Source organism: Triturus cristatus, chromosome 10, assembly GCF_964204655.1.
Source record: "Triturus cristatus chromosome 10, aTriCri1.1, whole genome shotgun sequence".
Lineage (NCBI taxonomy): Eukaryota > Metazoa > Chordata > Amphibia > Caudata > Salamandridae > Triturus > Triturus cristatus.
Window position 1 is genome coordinate 1,101,832,301 of NC_140593.1, and position 19,688 is coordinate 1,101,851,988.

The 19,688-nt window shown below is 44.4% G+C and overlaps 1 protein-coding gene across 1 annotated transcript in view; it reads left to right on the plus strand.

Annotated features, from left to right (window-relative positions):
* Nucleotides 1-4,933: 4,933 nt before the first annotated feature.
* Nucleotides 4,934-19,688, plus strand: part of LOC146796649 (uncharacterized) — a 36,193-nt gene continuing 21,438 nt past the window's right edge. The window contains exon 1 of the mRNA XM_085631357.1: nt 4,934-5,976. Within this exon, the coding sequence (XP_085487483.1) occupies nt 4,934-5,976 (1,043 nt within the window). The remainder of the gene's footprint in view (nt 5,977-19,688) is intronic.

The following is a 19,688-nucleotide window of genomic DNA, read 5'->3' on the forward strand; positions in this document are numbered from 1 at the left end:
TAGGCCCATGGACAAATAAAGATTTCCTCACTATTTCCTTTTTAACATTTTTTGCTCTCCCATCTGAAGGACTTTCTTGATTTTTTGTTTTTCGAACCACCATCCGGGTTCTGCCGCAGGGTCGCGGTGCCAAGACTTTGGGGTACAGGCCGAAGACGCTAGGTCAACGGTTCTGGTTGGTCTAGGGCGTTTCCCTGGACTGACAGGCGTACTCCTTAGCAGAAGACACTCATCCGCCGCGAGCGGCCCGAGTAGAGGATGGAGTTTTCTAAGATGGAGAGACCGATTGAGGAAATGAACTTTAACGCAAGGATGTGTAGAATTGTAAAAAGTAAATGTTTTGTCTTTTTGTGCCTTTTTACACTGTGTAGTATCATAATGTTTAGTGTAGGATTTGTGTTTTTCTCCGCTCAAAAGCCCATTGAACCCACTGAACAGCCTATACCTCTTTCTACTGCCTCCTCTCACTCTTTTCACCCTTTGCCTGAGCACGAACAGACCAGACGATCAGAGTTCGTAAATAACTCGTTTATCCAGCTCTTGCACCAGCACCAACTGGTAATGAATACGACCAATTGCTGGGTGTGTGGGTTAATGCCACATACCATTAACAAGGGTATTCCCTACCTGGTGCTGCCGTACAGTTACAATGGATCGTCATGGGCATTCCAAACCATGTTTCTCTATGCTCTAGATACATACTCCCCTCGCCAACCGCGTTCCATCAGACCTATCACCAATAATAAGGCTTTGATGAAAGGAGTTGCCGATATGAGTAGGGATATCGATGCATACTCATCCATTCCCAAAGAAGAGTTGAGACCTTATGTAGGATGGAACGCGACAGGGTATAGTATTAGTCTGGGTGAAAGACAGCGAAAAATCTCATCTCCAATCTGGGTCGTACCCCACATAGGTCGGTTCTGCTTACAGGGTAATGGTCAGAATCCTAGAGCTCAACTGGGAAGAAGTGACTATACTGACACGTACACTTTCCCGTCACAGTTTTCCCCTGCGTTTTTGGCTGCCAAGGGCACATATTTCATCTGTAATGACCGAGCATATACATGGCTGCCCCCTGATTTCTCGGGCACATGTTATATTGCGAACTTGCTACCGCCGACATTTACTGCTGCCTCTGACTATCACAAGACCAGAGTTGTGAGAGGTGTGATTAGTAAGGAGGATACTGCCGGTCAGGAAGCGGGAGACTTCTTCTTGGGTTTCCTGCCGTTTTGGGGACCTATGGTCAATAGTAGGAACCTGAGACAACTGACTCGTGTGGTTGAATCCACTGTTAATGTAACGGCTGGTGCCCTTAGTAATTTGACAGCTGAGCTCCAAGCGGATCGCCTCATGACTTTACAGAACCGCATGGTTCTAGACAATATTCTTGCAGACCGCGGTGGGGTATGCAAGGTTATTCAATCCAGTTGCTGCATTTTCATACCAGATAATGCTCCAACAGTGTATCAAGCCATCTCCAAACTCCATAAAATATCTGAATCCATACACGTGGATAAGGGAGATTGGTCACTGCTGGGGTGGTTCTGGGAATTGATATCTGCCTGGGGTTGGAAAGTTCTGATGGTCATTGGAATGATCTTAGCCATTCTTTTCCTGTTCTGTCTGTGTATACAGTGTGCTCCTGCGATATGTGGTCTCTGTGCTACCTCATGTGTAAGGAAACCTGCATCGAGGGACGAGCTAAGTAATAGGATGATGCTACAGCAACATCTCCATGACTTTGTGAACATTGACCTAGACTCGGATTAAGATGAGTATAGTGATTGCCTATGTAAGGGCAAAAGGAGGGTCTGTCGTACTTTAATATTCGGGACCGCGTAGGGGACGGGGCTCTACCCCTGTCTATCTTGGTATTAGCAAACCGCAAATGGTAAATGCGGCATGTACAAGTGCTTTATATATCGTTCTAGCTATGAATGCACTGTGTACACGTTATTCTGCTTCACTACGCGGGTTCCATTTTGGAAGCAGTGGCCATCTTGTCATTGCCCTCACATAGGCTATAATGGAGTAAATACGGGCCTCACAGTACATGGGCTTTCCCTCTGACTTCTCTGTGACCTGGGCAGCTGGCTCTGCTGCCCCAGGTCAAACCGGTCTCACGAGCTCCCCTTCCTCCGTCCACCTGTGATTAGCATCAGGGCTTGACCCGTCATAAAACCCTTTCATTCTATACAATCCCCCGGCTAATCTCTTCCACACCTGCTTGTTCCTGCTTTATGACTTGTTTCCCAAAACAGGAGATGCTCACGTTTATTGGGGGGTCTATTGACATCCGATGTGGGATCTGAACCTTACTGTGTAAATCATTGTGGGCTGGCCGAACTGGAATGTGGGATGGTCATCATGACTCTGCCTTTTCTTTGTAATGTACACTTGTATATTGCCGTATCATAAAACCTAGGAATGTATGCTTGAGGCAAGGAAAAGGGTATTTAAGATGATGTCCGTGCCTATGATTTTCAGCAGTCTCCTGAGAACATACACGCTGTTGTACTTCTAGGATACCTGTCATTGGTCTGCAGCCAATAAACGAATCTTTGACTTCACCCAGAAGACTCTGTGTTTCTGTAGGTCTGGAACAGGGTGAACCCAGAAGTCATAGGGTGTGTGCCCCTGCACCGCTGGGTCTAAAATACCCAGTACTTCAGCGGTCCAATCCACAGTAATTACAACTACAGTAGCTCCTACACAGAGCTCAGGGACTAAATTTACTCCACAAACATTACATGTGGTAATGGGCAAAGTGCCCACAAAACGTGAACAAATTCCTTTCTGGGTAGCTCAGAAAATAACCCAGTTAGAAGCAGTATTTCCAAATACAACACCATTTGAAAAACACATAATTTTAACAATCTGTTTGCCCATGGGGATAACACCACAGTTAGAGCACTGTACCTCTTGGGGTACAGTCTTTGCTGCCATATATACCAGGACACATGGCATTCCTTCACTAGCAGTAGTGCCAGATGTATTAAGACAAATACAAAACAACTATGGAGCAGAACCTGCCCTAAACATAGGGATGAAGTTATTAAATAACTACGACCAGGTATCAGCCATTATACTAGCTAACATTAAAGGGGAAGCAGCTTCAGTGGCAATCTGCCAACGCCTAAGGGAGTTCACTCCATTAGAACAGGAGAATGAACTACCCAAAATAATAGAAACTGCATATGCAGTATTAGGCAGAGATAGTTTGGGGGGAAAAGCTTTAAAACCTCAACTACAGGGCAGTCCTGAAAAGGACACTTTTAAACAAACACCAAATTCTTCAAAAAAGAAGTGGGATAATAAAAAAGAAAATTTTAAAGACAAGAGATCTCAATCCTGAGGTAGGTCTCCCCAAAGGGAGCCCTCTGAAAAGAGGTACAACCTTAGGAATAGGGATAATATTAAGAAACCTGACATGTATCAGGATACTGATACACGTTCCTCTCATTCCTTTCAGGGTTCGAAGAAAGGCTCCGAAAGAGAAGGACGGTCCGAATACAGAGAAGAGCACGCACAGTCCAGAGAAAAGCAGAGAAACAAAATCCAAAACCTGAATTTAAGAAAAAGAAAGTTGCTGGTCTGAAAATCAGACATGCCCAGAATTCTGAGGACACAACTTCTGAACGGGGAATGGGCTCTAACGATGCTAGACAGTGCGTCAAAAGTAACAATAGCTCACCTGAACCTGAAGGAATTTCTGGTGACAGCGAAGTTGAATGATTACATCACGGTGGAAACACTAGACACCAGGGTGAGCATCCCACATAAGTTATATAAAGTAACACTCCGGCTGGAGGGGGACAAGCCAAGGAAAGTAAAAGCTCTTTTTGGAAGAACATATCATCTGGTTATGACATCCTGTTAGCAGAACAAGATTGGCCGCCTTCATTCGTTATGGAGTGCCCCAGGGGAGAAAGTGTATTTTTCCTTCATTTTCCAACTACATTCCCATTCACTTAAAACATGCTTATGCACAGGAGTGGGTAGTAGCCCAAGCTCCTGCATTGTACAAAAATCATGCAGGATGGGATGAGAGCTCAACCTACCATGTGATCTCATTAAAAGTTTCACCTACTGCTCAGAGGCAATACCCAATAAAGCAAAAAGCTAAAAAACAGGTCAGGGAAATCTTAGATCAACTGGAGTACCAGGGGGTCATTGAAAAATGTACTTCACTAATTAACAATCCTTTGTTTCCAGTCTCTAAACCTGACAACACATATCGTCTGGGTTTAGATTCCAGACATTTAAACTCAGGCACATAGACATTTGCTGTCCAAAATGCACATAGTGCCGCATTAATGAATAACATTGTGCACAAAAAATAAAAAACCACACTTGATATCTCAAATGTATTTTTATGCCAAAATATAGTGCCTGTAAGCAGGTTTCTGACCGCCTTCAGTGCGTTGGGGTCCCAGCGACAATTCTGTCGTTTAGCGCAAGGGTATAAAAATAGCCCAGGTGTATTTTCAGCAAGAGTAACAGAGTTATTTAAACATTTTGATAAAGAAGAGTTGTCCTATGTGGATGATATTTATCTGACTGACGACGACTTACTGAGGCACTTGACCAGGGTAAGCACCATTAATATGGGATTTGCCGCAGAGGGCTATAAGTTCAACTTTAAAAAGTTGAAAATAGCCCACCTCAATGTCCTATTTTTGGGATATGAGCAGTCAAGTGAAGGTGAAAGTCTGGCAGCTAACTTTTTAAAGAAGTGTGCACTGCTCCAACCTCCAAAATCATTAAAAAATCTACAATCAATATTGGGATTTCTAAATTTCGGCAGGACATACATTTTAGATTACGCACAAAGGGTAAAACCTTTCTATGAATTAATAAAACCTGACTTTTCAGCTGGAACTGGACACAAGAACATACCAATAATCTTTGCGTACTCCAGGAAGACATGATGGCTTCCAAACACTTACAAACGTGTGTAAACGTACACCACTTAGTAATCAGAATCATAGCGGGTCAATGCGGGTACACATATTTAACCTTTAATGAGGGGGAAACTGTACCAATTGCATACAAATCACACCTGTACACAAATGCAGAAATGCGTTTCACTTCAACAGAAAAAATCTTGACAGTAGTTCAGACTGCTGTGGCTAGAGAAAGAGCACTGGCTCAGGGGAAACGCATCATTGTCGTAACTCCAGTACCAGCTTTAGAAGCTGTTACAAAGGCCAGTATCCCAAATGCAAAAGCGTTACATCCGAGGTGGATACAATGGGCAAATTCTCTAACTGCAGCAGTTGTTGAATACAGATTTTATCCTAGTTTAAAAACTCAGTCATTCCTGCAATATGAACAAGAATTTCCTCTACCAAATGAAATCTTGCCTCTTGATCAATATGAATATATTATCTATACTGACGGATCTGCGCAACCTGCCATAGGGAGTATGCAGCAATATTTTTCAGCGTGTGCACTCGTTAAAGGTCGCATGCATGATGGCAAATTCCATCCTAGCTGCACAAAGACGCAAACTCTAGGAGACTGCATGGCTCAGTTGGCAGAATTAAAAGCACTGATACTTGCACTAAAAAATACGGATCACGAATTCCCCACACTTATTGTGTGTGATTCTTTTTACTGTGTACAGTCGTACAATGAATACTTACAATATTGGGAACAGCATGGGTTTAAAGATGCAAAAGGTGGCACAATTAAGCATAAACTGCTATGGGAACAGGTAGCGGAATTGAAAACTGAACTACCAAGGACTCACGTGATCCATACACTGAGTCATCAACGTAATGGCGTTCACATTGAAGGGAATTCATTGGCTGATGAAGCCGCAAAGGGGGCTGTTCACTCAGCTTCCGTATCTGCGTTGACTCGTTCACAAACAAGAATAGATGGAGAAATAATGGTAGCTGTCATTGCATCACGCAAAAGCAGCACAACAGTACATAAAAGATTTCCACTCAAATACTCCTACAAGTTAGATGCACAAAACATTCCATATGCTCAAATTCCTGGAGTGGGGGACAGAGTAATATCAAATATGGATCGTAGGCAAGGGTTAATACTAGCTGCACACTAGGGTTTGGGCTCTGCACACACAGGCGTTACAGCGACCATTTCTTTACTGAAACAGCGCTATTGTTGGCCAGGGTTATCTAAGCAAACTAAAGACTATGTCTTGAAATGCAGCATCTGCCAGCAGATAAAAGGTTCCACCATTTCACGCCCAGCACAGACGCCATTACTGAAGTCAGACAAACCTCTCGCATGTGTGTACTTGGCCCACTGCGGCCCCTTACAAACGGACGGGGCCTACAAGTACATCATGGTTGCAGTATCATGGTTGCAGTATATTCCTGCTTGAGATTCCTATGGGTTTGGCCTCAGCGTTCTGCTGACGCTTGAACTGTTATAAAAGATTTGCGAGTCTTTATCGCGATCATACGCAGTTAGCACGTTACACTCTGACCGCGGCCCTGCGTTTAGCTCTCTGACTTACAAAGCGGTCATGGAAGGAATTAGCGTTACATTGCGGTTCTCATCTCCATATCATCCTGAGGGAAATTCTGTTGTGGAGAGAAAAAACCGGGACTTAAAGCAATCTTTAACAGCAAGGGTATTAGGCAAGGGTGGTAATTGGGTGACACACCTGTATGGGGTTCAGCAGGCATTACATAACCAGCCAAGAAGCTCACTAGGGGGAGTCACTCCATATCAGGTCCTCTTTGGGACACAAATATGGGTACCTGATCTTGATTGTGCAGAAGCAGTGGCGGATGAAAAACCATCCGACATCCATGATCGTTTGGCTGTTTTACAGGATCTGAAAGAATCCAGGATAAAACAAAGCAATGTCCATCTAATGCAGACCGCCACTGAAGAAGTTAAGGTAGTCACAGCAAGACCTGTCTGGATCCCAAAGTCGGGGATCTGGTCAGAGAGAAAATTGCGGACAAAAAGGAATTTGGACCTTCTTACAGACAACCTGTACCAGTCCTTGCAGTGCACAGAACAAGAACTGTGCTGCTCCCGCCTCTTGCCGGAAAAAAGGAGAAAAGATTTGTCTCAATTGACTTAATCAAACCACACTATGTGGCCGATACTAAACAGTAGGCCTAGTGGACTCCGATGTAGCAGACGTCCTCCTCTAGCTACAATCCAAGAAGTTCAAACAGAAAGACTCATCACGTATGAAGAGCCACCTGTAAGGAATGAAGGACTGAGCAACAATGCTATAGAACTTATTCTACTTGAAGCAAATATTCAACATCAAAATAATTCACAAGTTGCAAGTGGACCAAATACAGACATCTACATCAACTTGCCTCATCGAGAGGAAAATAACATTTTAACTAATCCTGATGCAATTCCTACAATTGATCGAACAGCTTCTGGCTATTTCATGGAGCCGGAAACGACACCAGCCAAAACACCGTTCAAACTAACAAATAAAGGACTTTCTTCTCTTACTTCAAAAGGCATACCTGATATCACCTTGTATTGAACTCTGGGTCATTTCTGGGATAATGTTTTGTCTTTTATGGCTAGGCTTATTATTGACTTTTAAAGTATGCTTATTAATGGACATTATCTTCAACAAGATTCCACAGCCGGAAAGGTCAACGGCATCCTGAAGCCAGATACATCGTCATATCAAGAACAGAGAGACTTGTCATCAGTGAACATCACAGCTGTTCCTATGCCGGATGGTATAGTTTGGAACAAGGTTGATTTCAATATATTCGGACCGACCGGGTTTTTAAAAATTAATCATGTATTTAAAATCTCATTAAGTGATTTCATTACCGCCAGTACATATTCTGATGATTGGGACACTGAAACAGTTAATAACATGTTATCTGACTTAGAGAAAACTGCTGCATTTTCTAACAATGAAATGTTAGGTGGTTCATCAGATTATGATAAATTGTACTGCTATCAACATTATGGACATCACTTCCTACACAAGTCCATTTCACCTAGGAATGTATTTGAGTACCAACAGTGGGAACATTGTCCAACACCACCGAAGAGTAGCTCACAAACATTTGCACAAAAATTTGCATACTTTTCAGGGTTTAACATCACAGATCCAGCCTCATTTTATTATAAGGTTGCACCAGAATCAGCACTGAAAATTATGCTAACAAACACCAAACAGATTTACTCTGCTTCCTTTTTGGGCCAATTGTCTGAACAGGGTTTCTGCCTATGGCAGGAAGAAATTGACACAAAATCAATTTGGGGTTCAAGGGACTGGCAAGTCCAGGGTACAGAGGCACTATTTAGAGCTTGCCTCATTCCACAGCAGATAATCTTTTTAAATGACACTGTGCAACAAACATCCTGTCTAGGAATAGCCAAGATGAAGGAACTGAACACTCCAAAGTTTCCAACATCAAAGAATGGTGGGCCAAATTCTTCTGAAAGGGAAGGGGCAGCACTTGATGACATACTGAAGTACAATAGAACAGATCCCAACTGGAAGGAGTGGGTGGTTTGGCCCTTAGACACAAACACATGTCATCATATGTTCCTGCACATTACTGAGGGACTCAATATGCATAGGTCAGACCCACGTTATGTACAGAGAGAACATCCAGGGGTATTGACATCGTATAGTGTTGGGAAGTTGTGCCTACAATGGCTAGAGACCTCAACACTTGCAGAAGTGAAACAACCGTTAACCTTACTCACACAAGACCTTACAGACTTTTTACTAGGACCTAGGAAACAACATCAAAAACGTTTCATATATGCAGGCATTTATGCTGTCTATAATGAAATCTGGAAGATTTCCCAACAAGAAGCCGCAGAGAGAATATGGGAAATAGACCGTATTAACTTAGAAAAAGTTTTTGCTGTGGTGGATAATGGGTTAACAACTTTGACCTCACAGTATATTAATTCGGCAACATTGTATCTTCTGCTTTTGACATACTGGAACAGTATTTAGCCATATTACAACATGGCCAATCTCAGTTCCGTTCTATTATGTTATTGAGCTGGACGCTACAATCCTTGCGTGCAGGCCTTGTGCTTTGGTGTTTTATAAACAGTAAGTCTCTGTTTTTAGAATATAATCAAACTGATGCACAGATAGAAATGGCACAAAGGGGAGCTAAATATACAATGCTGCAAATTGAAAAACTGGACAGGCTTCCATTTACAGTAGCTGAATTTCCATCAACTGAGTGGCTTATCCATGGCCAAATAACTCTCCCGGTCACTACATTCCAGTTTCACTATTGCCTTGAACAGAGACAGGCAGGCACATATGAAAAGCTGGGTAAAGAATGCATTAAGAAATCCTGGGATTTACCATATAAGTTCCGATGCCGGAGCGGGTAACGAGAAATTTTTTTCAGTGGTACCAACTGCAAGAACGCTTTAAGCGGTTCTCTCATATGCCAAGATATTGTTTTGCACGGAGCCCGTAATGGTTCAGTTTCGAATCTGTCTTGCCACATGAAAGGAACACCAGCTGCCGTGATAACGCCAGTGTTCTAGTTACTTTCAAATGGGAGTTACTTGATGCTGAACGATCAAGGTTGTTGTGGCATGCTTCCAGGCATTGCATATCTGGTCACAGTGAACACCAGGGTTACTTGCTGTATGCAAGTATTGTTCCCTCTGACAAATACAGCCATGGAGGCGCTAGTATGGCCTTCACTGAATGTTTCGTTGATACAGTTTGATACTTTGAGCAGAATGAAAGCCATGCTTTTACAGCAAACCGTGCCACTAACCTCTGCTCGAGAAACCTTTGAACTTCAGATTGCAAGGACCTCGAATGAGATACAGGCATTAATTTGAACTAATTGCTCCCTACATTTCGTAGAAATGGTGGGTCGTATCTTTAACATGTCTGATACGAGTGGTATTATTCACCTTTTTCAGACCATAGGGTCCGGATTCCTTAGCACATTCCAGACTATCCTCAGAGTTATCCCTAACTTCATACACTCCATGTTTGGAAGCATTTTCGGGGGTCTACCTCTGATCCTGCTCGCTGTAGCTGGAATCCTGATTATCATCTACCTGCTGTGCAATGAACGGACCATCCGCCAGCGAGATTGCGGAAGTTCTCCTGGAGAGACATTACCGTGAGCGCATGATACAGCATTTCGGCGCACCTTGCCTAAGGGAACTAAGTGCTTCTTGGTTTTTATCCTTCAGACCAGTCTTTGAGGACTGCATCGTACCTGTCTTCCGATGCCTGTTTTGCGGAAGTGAATGAAAGTTGGACATCTGTCTGACCCCTGTGACGGAGACGCCAGCAGACTAAGACTCCAGGTTGGAGCCCTTGTGGTCCCATGCTCGACTTTGTCCGAAGCGTATTCCCATCTTGACGCATGCCTTCCTTGAGGAGCCGTAGGTGCCTTTCACGACTGAATTAAATTTCAGCTCCAGCATTGACACCGAGGTTTCGAATCCGGCAACGGAAGCGTACACACCAGCTAGTGGACAGGAGGAGTTACATCTATGCACACTTGACGTGCTATGCGAGGTACTTCAATGTTTGTCCCCTGCTGTAGCAGGCAGCGATAATGTTATGTCTCCCAGCCAGGACTTCTAATCTGACTCTGGCTCACCATGTGCTGGAAACAACTTTGGAACTTTTTCCTTCCCGTTCTATTTCCCAAATAACTTTTGCAAATTGACACTTTCCGAAGCATGGCCTTCTATAAACGCTTACAGTAGTTCAACTTGTGTGATCGAACTCGTTTAGAACTGTGATTTGCGTACTTTTACATCATTTTGCAAACATTACTAGAAAAAAAAAGTCATGTTTTTTTTATCTATTTTTAAGTGACTTTTAATGTTTTAGGAACATTTTAAATGACTGCTTGATAATTATCTGCACTGACACTGTCATTCTCGTGTGTTTCAAGAAACGTGTATTATTATTAATCTTAAGTATAAGGTGGAGTGGGTGTTATATTTCATATCGGTACCCTACTATAGGTCCAGGGAACATAGTACACTTTCCCTATATCAGCGCCTGTTATTTCATATGAACGAGCCTATAAGGACATAACTCCAAATAAGGACAGAATGCCTTGTATGGACATAAGGCCTTATAAGGACTGTAGCCTTTTATGGACTAAACCTTTCACCTAGTTCCATGCAGAGGGTGGGGTTTTCCCCAATCGATATTGCTAAGACGTCATCCTTAGCGCATATGAATAATTGATGAGTACACTCTCCGAGAGGTACAGTTCACCTCTCCGATCGACGCACAAGGTTTAATCCCCGTCAACTAGGTCTGGGCCAAAATTCCGTTCCGTTCGCGGAAATTGCGATATTTTGGCATTTTTGCGTTCCGCGGAAAGCGCGAAAATGTCAAAATTTCCGCATTCCGCAGCTTAGCGATAATTTGTTTCTTGCTCGCGCTGTAAAAAAATACATTCTCGCGTGCGCGCGATCGCCTTACCTGAATCCCCGCATTCGCCGACAAGTTTTCTCGACCCGGTCGCGTTCTCCACGAGATGTTGGATGCTGGTAGCCATTTTGCGCTGTCTCGCGACAGTTCGAGGCCGCATTAACGTCATTTGTCGCGCGATCACGTCATTTGTCGCGCGATCACGTCTTTCTTCTCGCGATCATGCACCGCGCGAGTATGAGAAGATTGAGATCTCGAACACGTCATTCTACATCGCGAGCGAGAGGGTGAGGACGCGGGCACGTCTAATCGAACGCGAACAAGAGAAAGAGACCCCGAACACGTCATATCCAACGCAACAGGGACAAAGAGAACGCGATCATGTCATTTTCGACATGCCGGCGGAAGTAATGTGAAGCTCGAGAACTCGAACATGTAAAATTTTCAATTTGGAGAGGAATATCAGCTCTAGCAGCATGAAACCTTCTGCAAATGCTGATTTTGGATGAAAACAACTCCTTACATTGACATTTGGCTGTCCTTTTTTGAGCAAGGAGTCCTTTTTTTAAAAGGTGGAGAGAGGGAGGAAGTGACACATAATCTCCAACTTCCTGTTCCTGTCCAGCAGGCTCCTCCCGGTGCTTTGTCCATCTCCTGCTCATTCTGCCTTTGGATTTGGAGCTGGAAAGATCACTCTTTTTGTCTGCTGCATCATTGCAATTGGATTTGAGGATTTTTAGGATAGGATATTTTACAAGTAAGTGGTTGTTGTGTCTGTTTGATTGTGGGCATTGCAGTTGTTGTAAGTAACTACAATTTATTTTTGATAATTAATTATCATCATTCCTTTTTTTTATTTTTTATTTTGTGGGTAGTAGTAGTAGGCCCGAGCTAGCCATGGGCATGGCCTCATGGGTGTGTGCATGATGAAGCAACTGTTCCTTTTGTTGTTTTTTGAATGTATTTCATTTTCAAGCACATTTAGGGCATGGATGGCATTGGATTGAATTGGGGAAGTGTGCTTTTTGGGGGTGGCCTTTGTGATGTTGTTGGGCCTGGCCATGTGGCTGGTGGCCATTTTGAAGCCTAGGCCTGCAAGCTTGCCTGGCCTTGTCTGCCAACAGGCCTGCTTGTTCATCCACTAGGATCAGAGCAGGTAGCCACAGCTTTATTGATCAAGTGTTTTCTGTGTGATCTGTTGAATTTAAACATCATTTAGGGCATGGATGGCATTGGATTGAGTTGGGGAAGTGTGTTTTTTGGGGGTGGCCTTTGTGATGTTGTTGGGCCTGGCCATGTGGCTGGTGGCCATTTTGAAGCCTCGGCCTGCAAGCTTGCCTGGCCTTGTCTGCCAACAGGCCTGCTTTTTCATCCACTAGGATCAGAGCAGGTAGCCACAGCTTTATTGATCAAGTGTTTTCTGTGTGATCTGTTGAATTTAAACATCATTTAGGGCATGGATGGCATTGGATTGAGTTGGGGAAGTGTGTTTTTTGGGGGTGGCCTTTGTGATGTTGTTGGGCCTGGCCATGTGGCTGGTGGCCATTTTGAAGCCTAGGCCTGCAAGCTTGCCTGGCCTTGTCTGCCAACAGGCCTGCTTTTTCATCCACTAGGATCAGAGCAGGTAGCCACAGCTTTATTGATCAAGTGTTTTCTGTGTGATCTGTTGAATTTAGACATCATTTAGGGCATGGATGGCATTGGATTTAGTTGGGGAAGTGTGTTTTTTGGGGGTGGCCTTTGTGATGTTGTTGGGCCTGGCCATGTGGCTGGTGGCCATTTTGAAGCCTAGGCCTGCAAGCTTGCCTGGCCTTGTCTGCCAACAGGCCTGCTTTTTCATCCACTAGGATCAGAGCAGGTAGCCACAGCTTTATTAATCAAGTGTTTTCTGTGTGATCTGTTGAATTTAGACATCCTTTAGGGCATGGATGGCATTGGATTGAGTTGGGGAAGTGTGTTTTTTGGGGGTGGCCTTTGTGATGTTGTTGGGCCTGGCCATGTGGCTGGTGGCCATTTTGAAGCCTAGGCCTGCAAGCTTGCCTGGCCTTGTCTGCCAACAGGCCTGCTTTTCATCCACTAGGATCAGAGTAGGTAGCCACAGCTTTATTGATCAAGTGTTTTCTGTGTGATCTGTTGAATTTAGACATCATTTAGGGCATAGATGGCATTGGATTGAGTTGGGGAAGTGTGTTTTTTGGGGGTGGCCTTTGTGATGTTGTTGGGCCTGGCCATGTGGCTGGTGGCCATTTTGAAGCCTAGGCCTGCAAGCTTGCCTGGCCTTGTCTGCCAACAGGCCTGCTTTTTCATCCACTAGGATCAGAGCAGGTAGCCACAGCTTTATTGATCAAGTGTTTTCTGTGTGATCTGTTGAATTCAGACATCATTTAGGGCATGGATGGCATTGGATTTAGTTGGGGAAGTGTGTTTTTTGGGGGTGGCCTTTGTGATGTTGTTGGGCCTGGCCATGTGGCTGGTGGCCATTTTGAAGCCTAGGCCTGCAAGCTTGCCTGGCCTTGTCTGCCAACAGGCCTGCTTTTTCATCCACTAGGATCAGAGCAGGTAGTCACAGCTTTATTAATCAAGCGTTTTCTGTGTGATCTGTTGAATTTAGACATCATTTAGGGCATGGATGGCATTGGATTGAGTTGGGGAAGTGTGTTTTTTTTGGGGTGGCCTTTCTGATGTTGTTGGGCCTGGCCATGTGGCTGGTGGCCATTTTGAAGCCTAGACCTGCAAGCTTGCCTGGCCTTGTCTGCCAACAGGCCTGCTTTTTCATCCACTAGGATCAGAGCAGGTAGCCACAGCTTTATTAATCAAGTGTTTTCTGCGTGGTCTGTTGAATTTTTAGACATCATTTAGTGCATGGATGGCATTGGATTGAGTTGGGGAAGTATGTTTTTTGGGGTGGCCTTTCTGATGTTGGTTGTCTTAAAGACATGCTTTTGTTGTATGTGTCTGGTGTGTTGGTGTGCAATGCATGCACCCTGCAGACCTTTATGGGGCCTGTGAATGTTCGTATTTCCATTTTGTTGCATTAAAAAGGCAGAGCAGTGTGCTTTAGCATGCATCCTTTACCTGGCTTTTATAGGCCTTTTGTCAGCTCCTGGTGTTTCTCAGGCCCCCGGCTTGTTTGTGATTTGTGAGTGTCCATGTGGGTGGTGGCCTTTTTTGGTGTTTGGACTGTGAGTTATTAGTGTCCTGCTTTTGCCATAGGCCTGCATGGTTTTCCTATTGGCTATTTGGCTTACTGCTTCCATCCATCCACCCCCTTTGCCAGCAGCAGCTCCATGGATGCTGAGATGCTCAAATAATGTAATGGTCCACCCCACTTTCATTAGATTTTTATTTTGGTGGTTATTATTAACTTTCCTATCCTTCCTGAGAGTGTAGTGTGTGGCTGTACACAGCAGTATAACATAGCTCTAGTTAAAAAAAAAAGTCATAAATGGCTAGACTATCTTTTGTTTGCACTAGTACAGTACTAAGTAACTGAACCACAACAACAAATGCAACATTTCACTGATGTTCTTCTCCTGTCTTATTTGCTTTTAGGTGCACAAAAGACAGAGTAGGAGGTGTCATCAGCATCACCCGGCTACCCGTTGTACTACCAGCCAGACAGAAGTCCTGCTGCGCATCACGTCCACGTGTGACCAGAACTTGTTGTGCATCTGCATCCTGCCTGACATCTGAAGAAGATGGCCCCAAAGAAAGGTACCAGGTCCAGTACCAAGAAAGTTGCCGGTGAGAAGAAGGAACAGAAAAAGGAAGTGCCATTAACCACGACTGGTGGTGTGCCGGCCAATGTTTTTTTTTACACCAAAAAAGTTATGCCTGCAGCAGCGTTGTCCGGGAACCAAGCTGGGAGCAGCACAGCGGTCAAACCACACCAACCTAGGCCCAAGGGCTTTAGTGTCGCAGAGGTAGCCAGTCTACTAACGAGAAGCGATGTTGAAGAAATGTCATTACCGCAAAGTAGTACACAATCAAGTTCAACGCAGGCGCAAACTCAGCAGATCAGTGTGCAGCCGCCGCAACAAGAACAGCAGCAGCCGCCGCAACAAGAACAGCAGCAGCCGCCGCAACAAGAACAGCAGCAGCCGCCGCAACAAGAACAGCAGCAGCCGCCGCAACAAGAACAGCAGCAGCCGCCGCAACAAGAACAGCAGCATCCACCGCAACAAGAACAGCAGCAGCTGCCGCAACAGCCCACCATAGTAGTTGTTGCTTCTGACGTAGGGGTATTTCAGGAAATCGAGATTCCTGCAGACAAAGTGGAGCAAAGTCAAACCACTGTTTCAGAAGATCTATTGTCTTCCAGACCACCAGCAAGGAAAAGGAGGCTTAGTCCATCATCTTCTTCTTCAAGCCCCGGTTCTGATGATCGTGATGACACTTGGGTCCCACCAGCTCGGTCTGATAGTGATATACGCCACAAGACAATGCTTCTGAAAAGGAAGGTCCCAGAAAAACATAGAGTTATGGAGGTAGATGTAGAAGAGGGGGGTGATAATGTTGATGAAGACGAGCCAGTCATCACGCACATTACTCCCGCCCCAAAGGGATTGGAGACCAACATTCTCACCCTATCCAGAAAGGCTGCAACTGAGCGGGATGTAGCACGGATCTCACCAACACAGGTTACACCACCACTACTTCCAGATGCCATATTTTCCAAGGCCCGTCAGGGACCTACATACAGCTCAACCATCTCAGTAGGTAGTGGTAGTAAAAGTCACAGTGTAGGTGCACAGGGTCACACATTTTCAAACACCCCCTCAAGTTCATCTGGTGTTGAAAGTGGCACATCCAGCAGTGCCAGAAAGTTCTCCTCCCCCGTTTGGGACTTCTTTTCTGTTAGCGCCAAGGAGGAGAACGTTGCTATATGCTCAATTTGTCGGCAAGGTGTTCGGCATGGTAGGCTTGGTACAAATTATGGTACCGGAGGACAAGCAAGTCATCTCAGAATACACCACACTATCGTGTGGGAGGATCACCTTCTTAAGTTAAAAGAAAGTAGAAAAAGTCAACCCATTGAAGTTGGTCAGGATGAATCAGAGAGCGATATTATTGCGGTGGCAGGTGAAGAAGAGGGAGCCATTTCTAGCCCTGTCCCCAGTAGTGCAGTGGTGGTAACGCCCACATCCTCCTCAGTAACATCAGAGTGGCACCGCAGTAAGAGCCATACTCAGAGTCTGTGTGAGACACCAAGGCGTACGGCGAGTACCTCAATGAGACAATCTGTGTCGTTGAGCCGTAGTGGGTTAATGAAAACAGCACCACTAAGGAAAGTAAGCCAGCCTACCATTGAGAGCATGTTTAGGTTGGAGAGGCAGTTCCAACGCAACCACCCAACGGCACGATTGTACAATGCGAAGCTGGCTAAAATGTTAGCGCTGGACCTTCTTCCTTTTTCATTTGTGGAAGGGGTGGGTTTCCTTGAATTTGTGTCTGCCATCTGCCCAAAATGGAAAGTTCCCAGCCGGTCCTATTTCGCAAGAATTGCTGTTCCGGCACTACATCATGATGTGCTGGAATTGGTTGGACAAGCTTTGCAGAAGAGTGCTGTGCACAATATCCACCTGACAACAGACATGTGGAGCAGTTTCCAAGCCACAGATTACATGTGCATCACTGCACACTGGATCTCTTTTGTGGGGGTTAAAGATAAACTATCTGCACGAGGTGTTGTTGACACAGCTGCGATTTTTGAAGGTACTCGGGAACATGCAACTGTAGCCATGTTCGCCATGGAGAAATCTCATATGGCTGAAAACATTTTACACGAGTTGCGCACCAAGGTTTTGGAATGGCTGCGGCCCAGAGGGCTTCGTATTGGTTTTGTTGCCACAGACAATGGCAGTAATGTACTTAAGGCCATGGAACTTGGTTCCTATTTCAGGGTTCCATGTTTGGCGCACTGCATAAACATTATAGTTCAAGACTTTCTGAAAAAAGAACCCATAGTCAGCAATTTACTGGCCATCTGCCGAAGAATATGCACTCATTTCAGCCATTCTTTTAAAGCTCGGAAGCAGCTGAGGATCATCCAACGTGAATTTAGGATGCCAGTCAAGGCACTCATCCAGGAGGTGGCAACACGTTGGAACTCAACGTATTACATGCTTGATCGTCTGTACGAACAGCACATGTCACTCCATGAATATGTGTGGAAAAGAAGAGGGGATGCTAGTGCTACTGTTAAAGGCATGAACCTTGAGCAATGGAGCCTAATTAAATGCCTGACTGAGATGCTTTCTCCTTTTGAGGTCTTCACACGTGAAGTCAGCAAGGAGGACTGTACAATGGGCCAAGCTATCCCATTATTGCAAATGCTAGCGTATGAGCTGAATAATGTGTCTGAATCATACAAAGGTGTAGAGGACAGAAGGCAAGCCCATGACTTGGTGGAGAGCTTATCCCGGCGCTTAACTGAAAATGTAAGGTTACAAAATAAATTTTGTCACAAGAACATTACATTTGTGCCACAATTCTGGATCCACGTGCAAAATTGGAACTACTGAAGACATTCCTTGCTTTTTCCGACAATGATGTTGCCCGCTACAAAAGTTGTATAGCTGAAGCAGCCAGTAAGTTGGAAAACGAATGGCTGCTAATTAAAAGCCCGCAAGATCAACCCACAACAAGTACTGATACTGAAGCAGGCCATGCAGAATCAAGTGCAACTTCGTCGGCTGAGGGCAGTGCGGTTGGCTCACAATCACAACATTCACCATCACTATCGACTACAGAAACAATAACTGGATCATTAGGCCGAGTACAATCATTATAATTACAGGATTGGTATGTAAAGATGGGCTATTGTAAGCACAGTGCTGATGCACAGAAAAAACAGCACAAAAGCTTACCAGCAGCAACCCTGAACATTGAGCGGATGGTCCAGGCCTATCTGGACGACCCAACAGAGGTGTACGTTGATCAAAACCCATTGCAGTATTGGTATAGGAAAAGGTCTGAATGGCCACAGCTCAGCAGGCTGGCAATAAGCTATCTGGCTTGCCCTGTCGCAAGTGTCTCTTCCGAACGTGTTTTCAGTCCTGCTGGTTCCATTGTAACATTGAGAGGGACCAGTCTATCTCCAAAAAACGTGGAGAGGTTAACAATGATCAAAATGAATCAGCACTTCATACCACCGAATTACACAATACATGAATCAACGGAGGAAGATGAGGACAGCGGCTCAGGTGACGGAAGTATTGTGTCAGATGATTACCTACTACTGGCTGAACCCCCAGAGTTTGAGGACGAGCTATACTTCTCTGACAATTAGGCTCGCACTTACTGTCTTCCTCCCTTTTTTCCCCCTTTGTTTATGTGTCTGTCGTTCCGGTTATAAACTTGTAAATCACAACAAATCCATTACCACCGTCTGCTACTCTTCTAATTTGATATACAAGTTTCAGGTGTCTGCTATTTGACAGTACAGTCCTCCGAATCCAGCTCCTCCGCTCCATTATACTGAATCTCCTGCTCAATTCCATTTCCCTCATGAATGATGATTGGATGATGGTAACAACAAATTCAAACTTTCCTAGTCCTTCCAAAAAAAGTGGACCATGAATCAGATGACTACTATAGCTATCCTCCTTTCAGAGCCGAGAGAGACTGGCCATTAACTGAAAATAAGATGGAACAGGTAATGATTGATGCCATGAATTGGACGCAGAGTCGCAGACTGAATGATTTAGATTTTGTTGTGTTTGTTGTTCCTGAATTTATGTAATTGTGCACTGCCACTAATCAACTTTCTACAGAACACACTAATTTCCCCCTTCTTGCAAATAAGAAATTGGTACTTCTCCTGCAGCTTGGTGACCCATTGCTTTTAATTCAATACAGGAAGGGGACTCACTCAATCTGCGCAATGAGTATGATTGACACAACAGCACCGTCCATCATGATGATGGCGAAATAGACGGCCCGTTAACTTAAGATGAGAAGGAACAGGTAATGATGACAATTAATGGCATGCATTGGACACCTGACTCTAAGCTATTGGTGTTTGTGTTTGCGTTGTTTGTTTGTTGTGCACAAAGTGATATCAAAGTGTACTAGTAATCTATCTTTCTGTACACAATAAAGAATGACTCAAGTCAGTAATATTTATATTTCTACTCTTGTTGTGTGATAAAAATTTTACTTATTCTGCAGGCCGATCTTCACAGTCAGTCAGTAAAAGTATCAGAGATGATGATGATTAAGTCAGGACTCAGGAGGACGTTTCATGAGTGTCATAAAACGGAAAAGCCAAAAGGTAAACACTTCAACAACAACAACCACA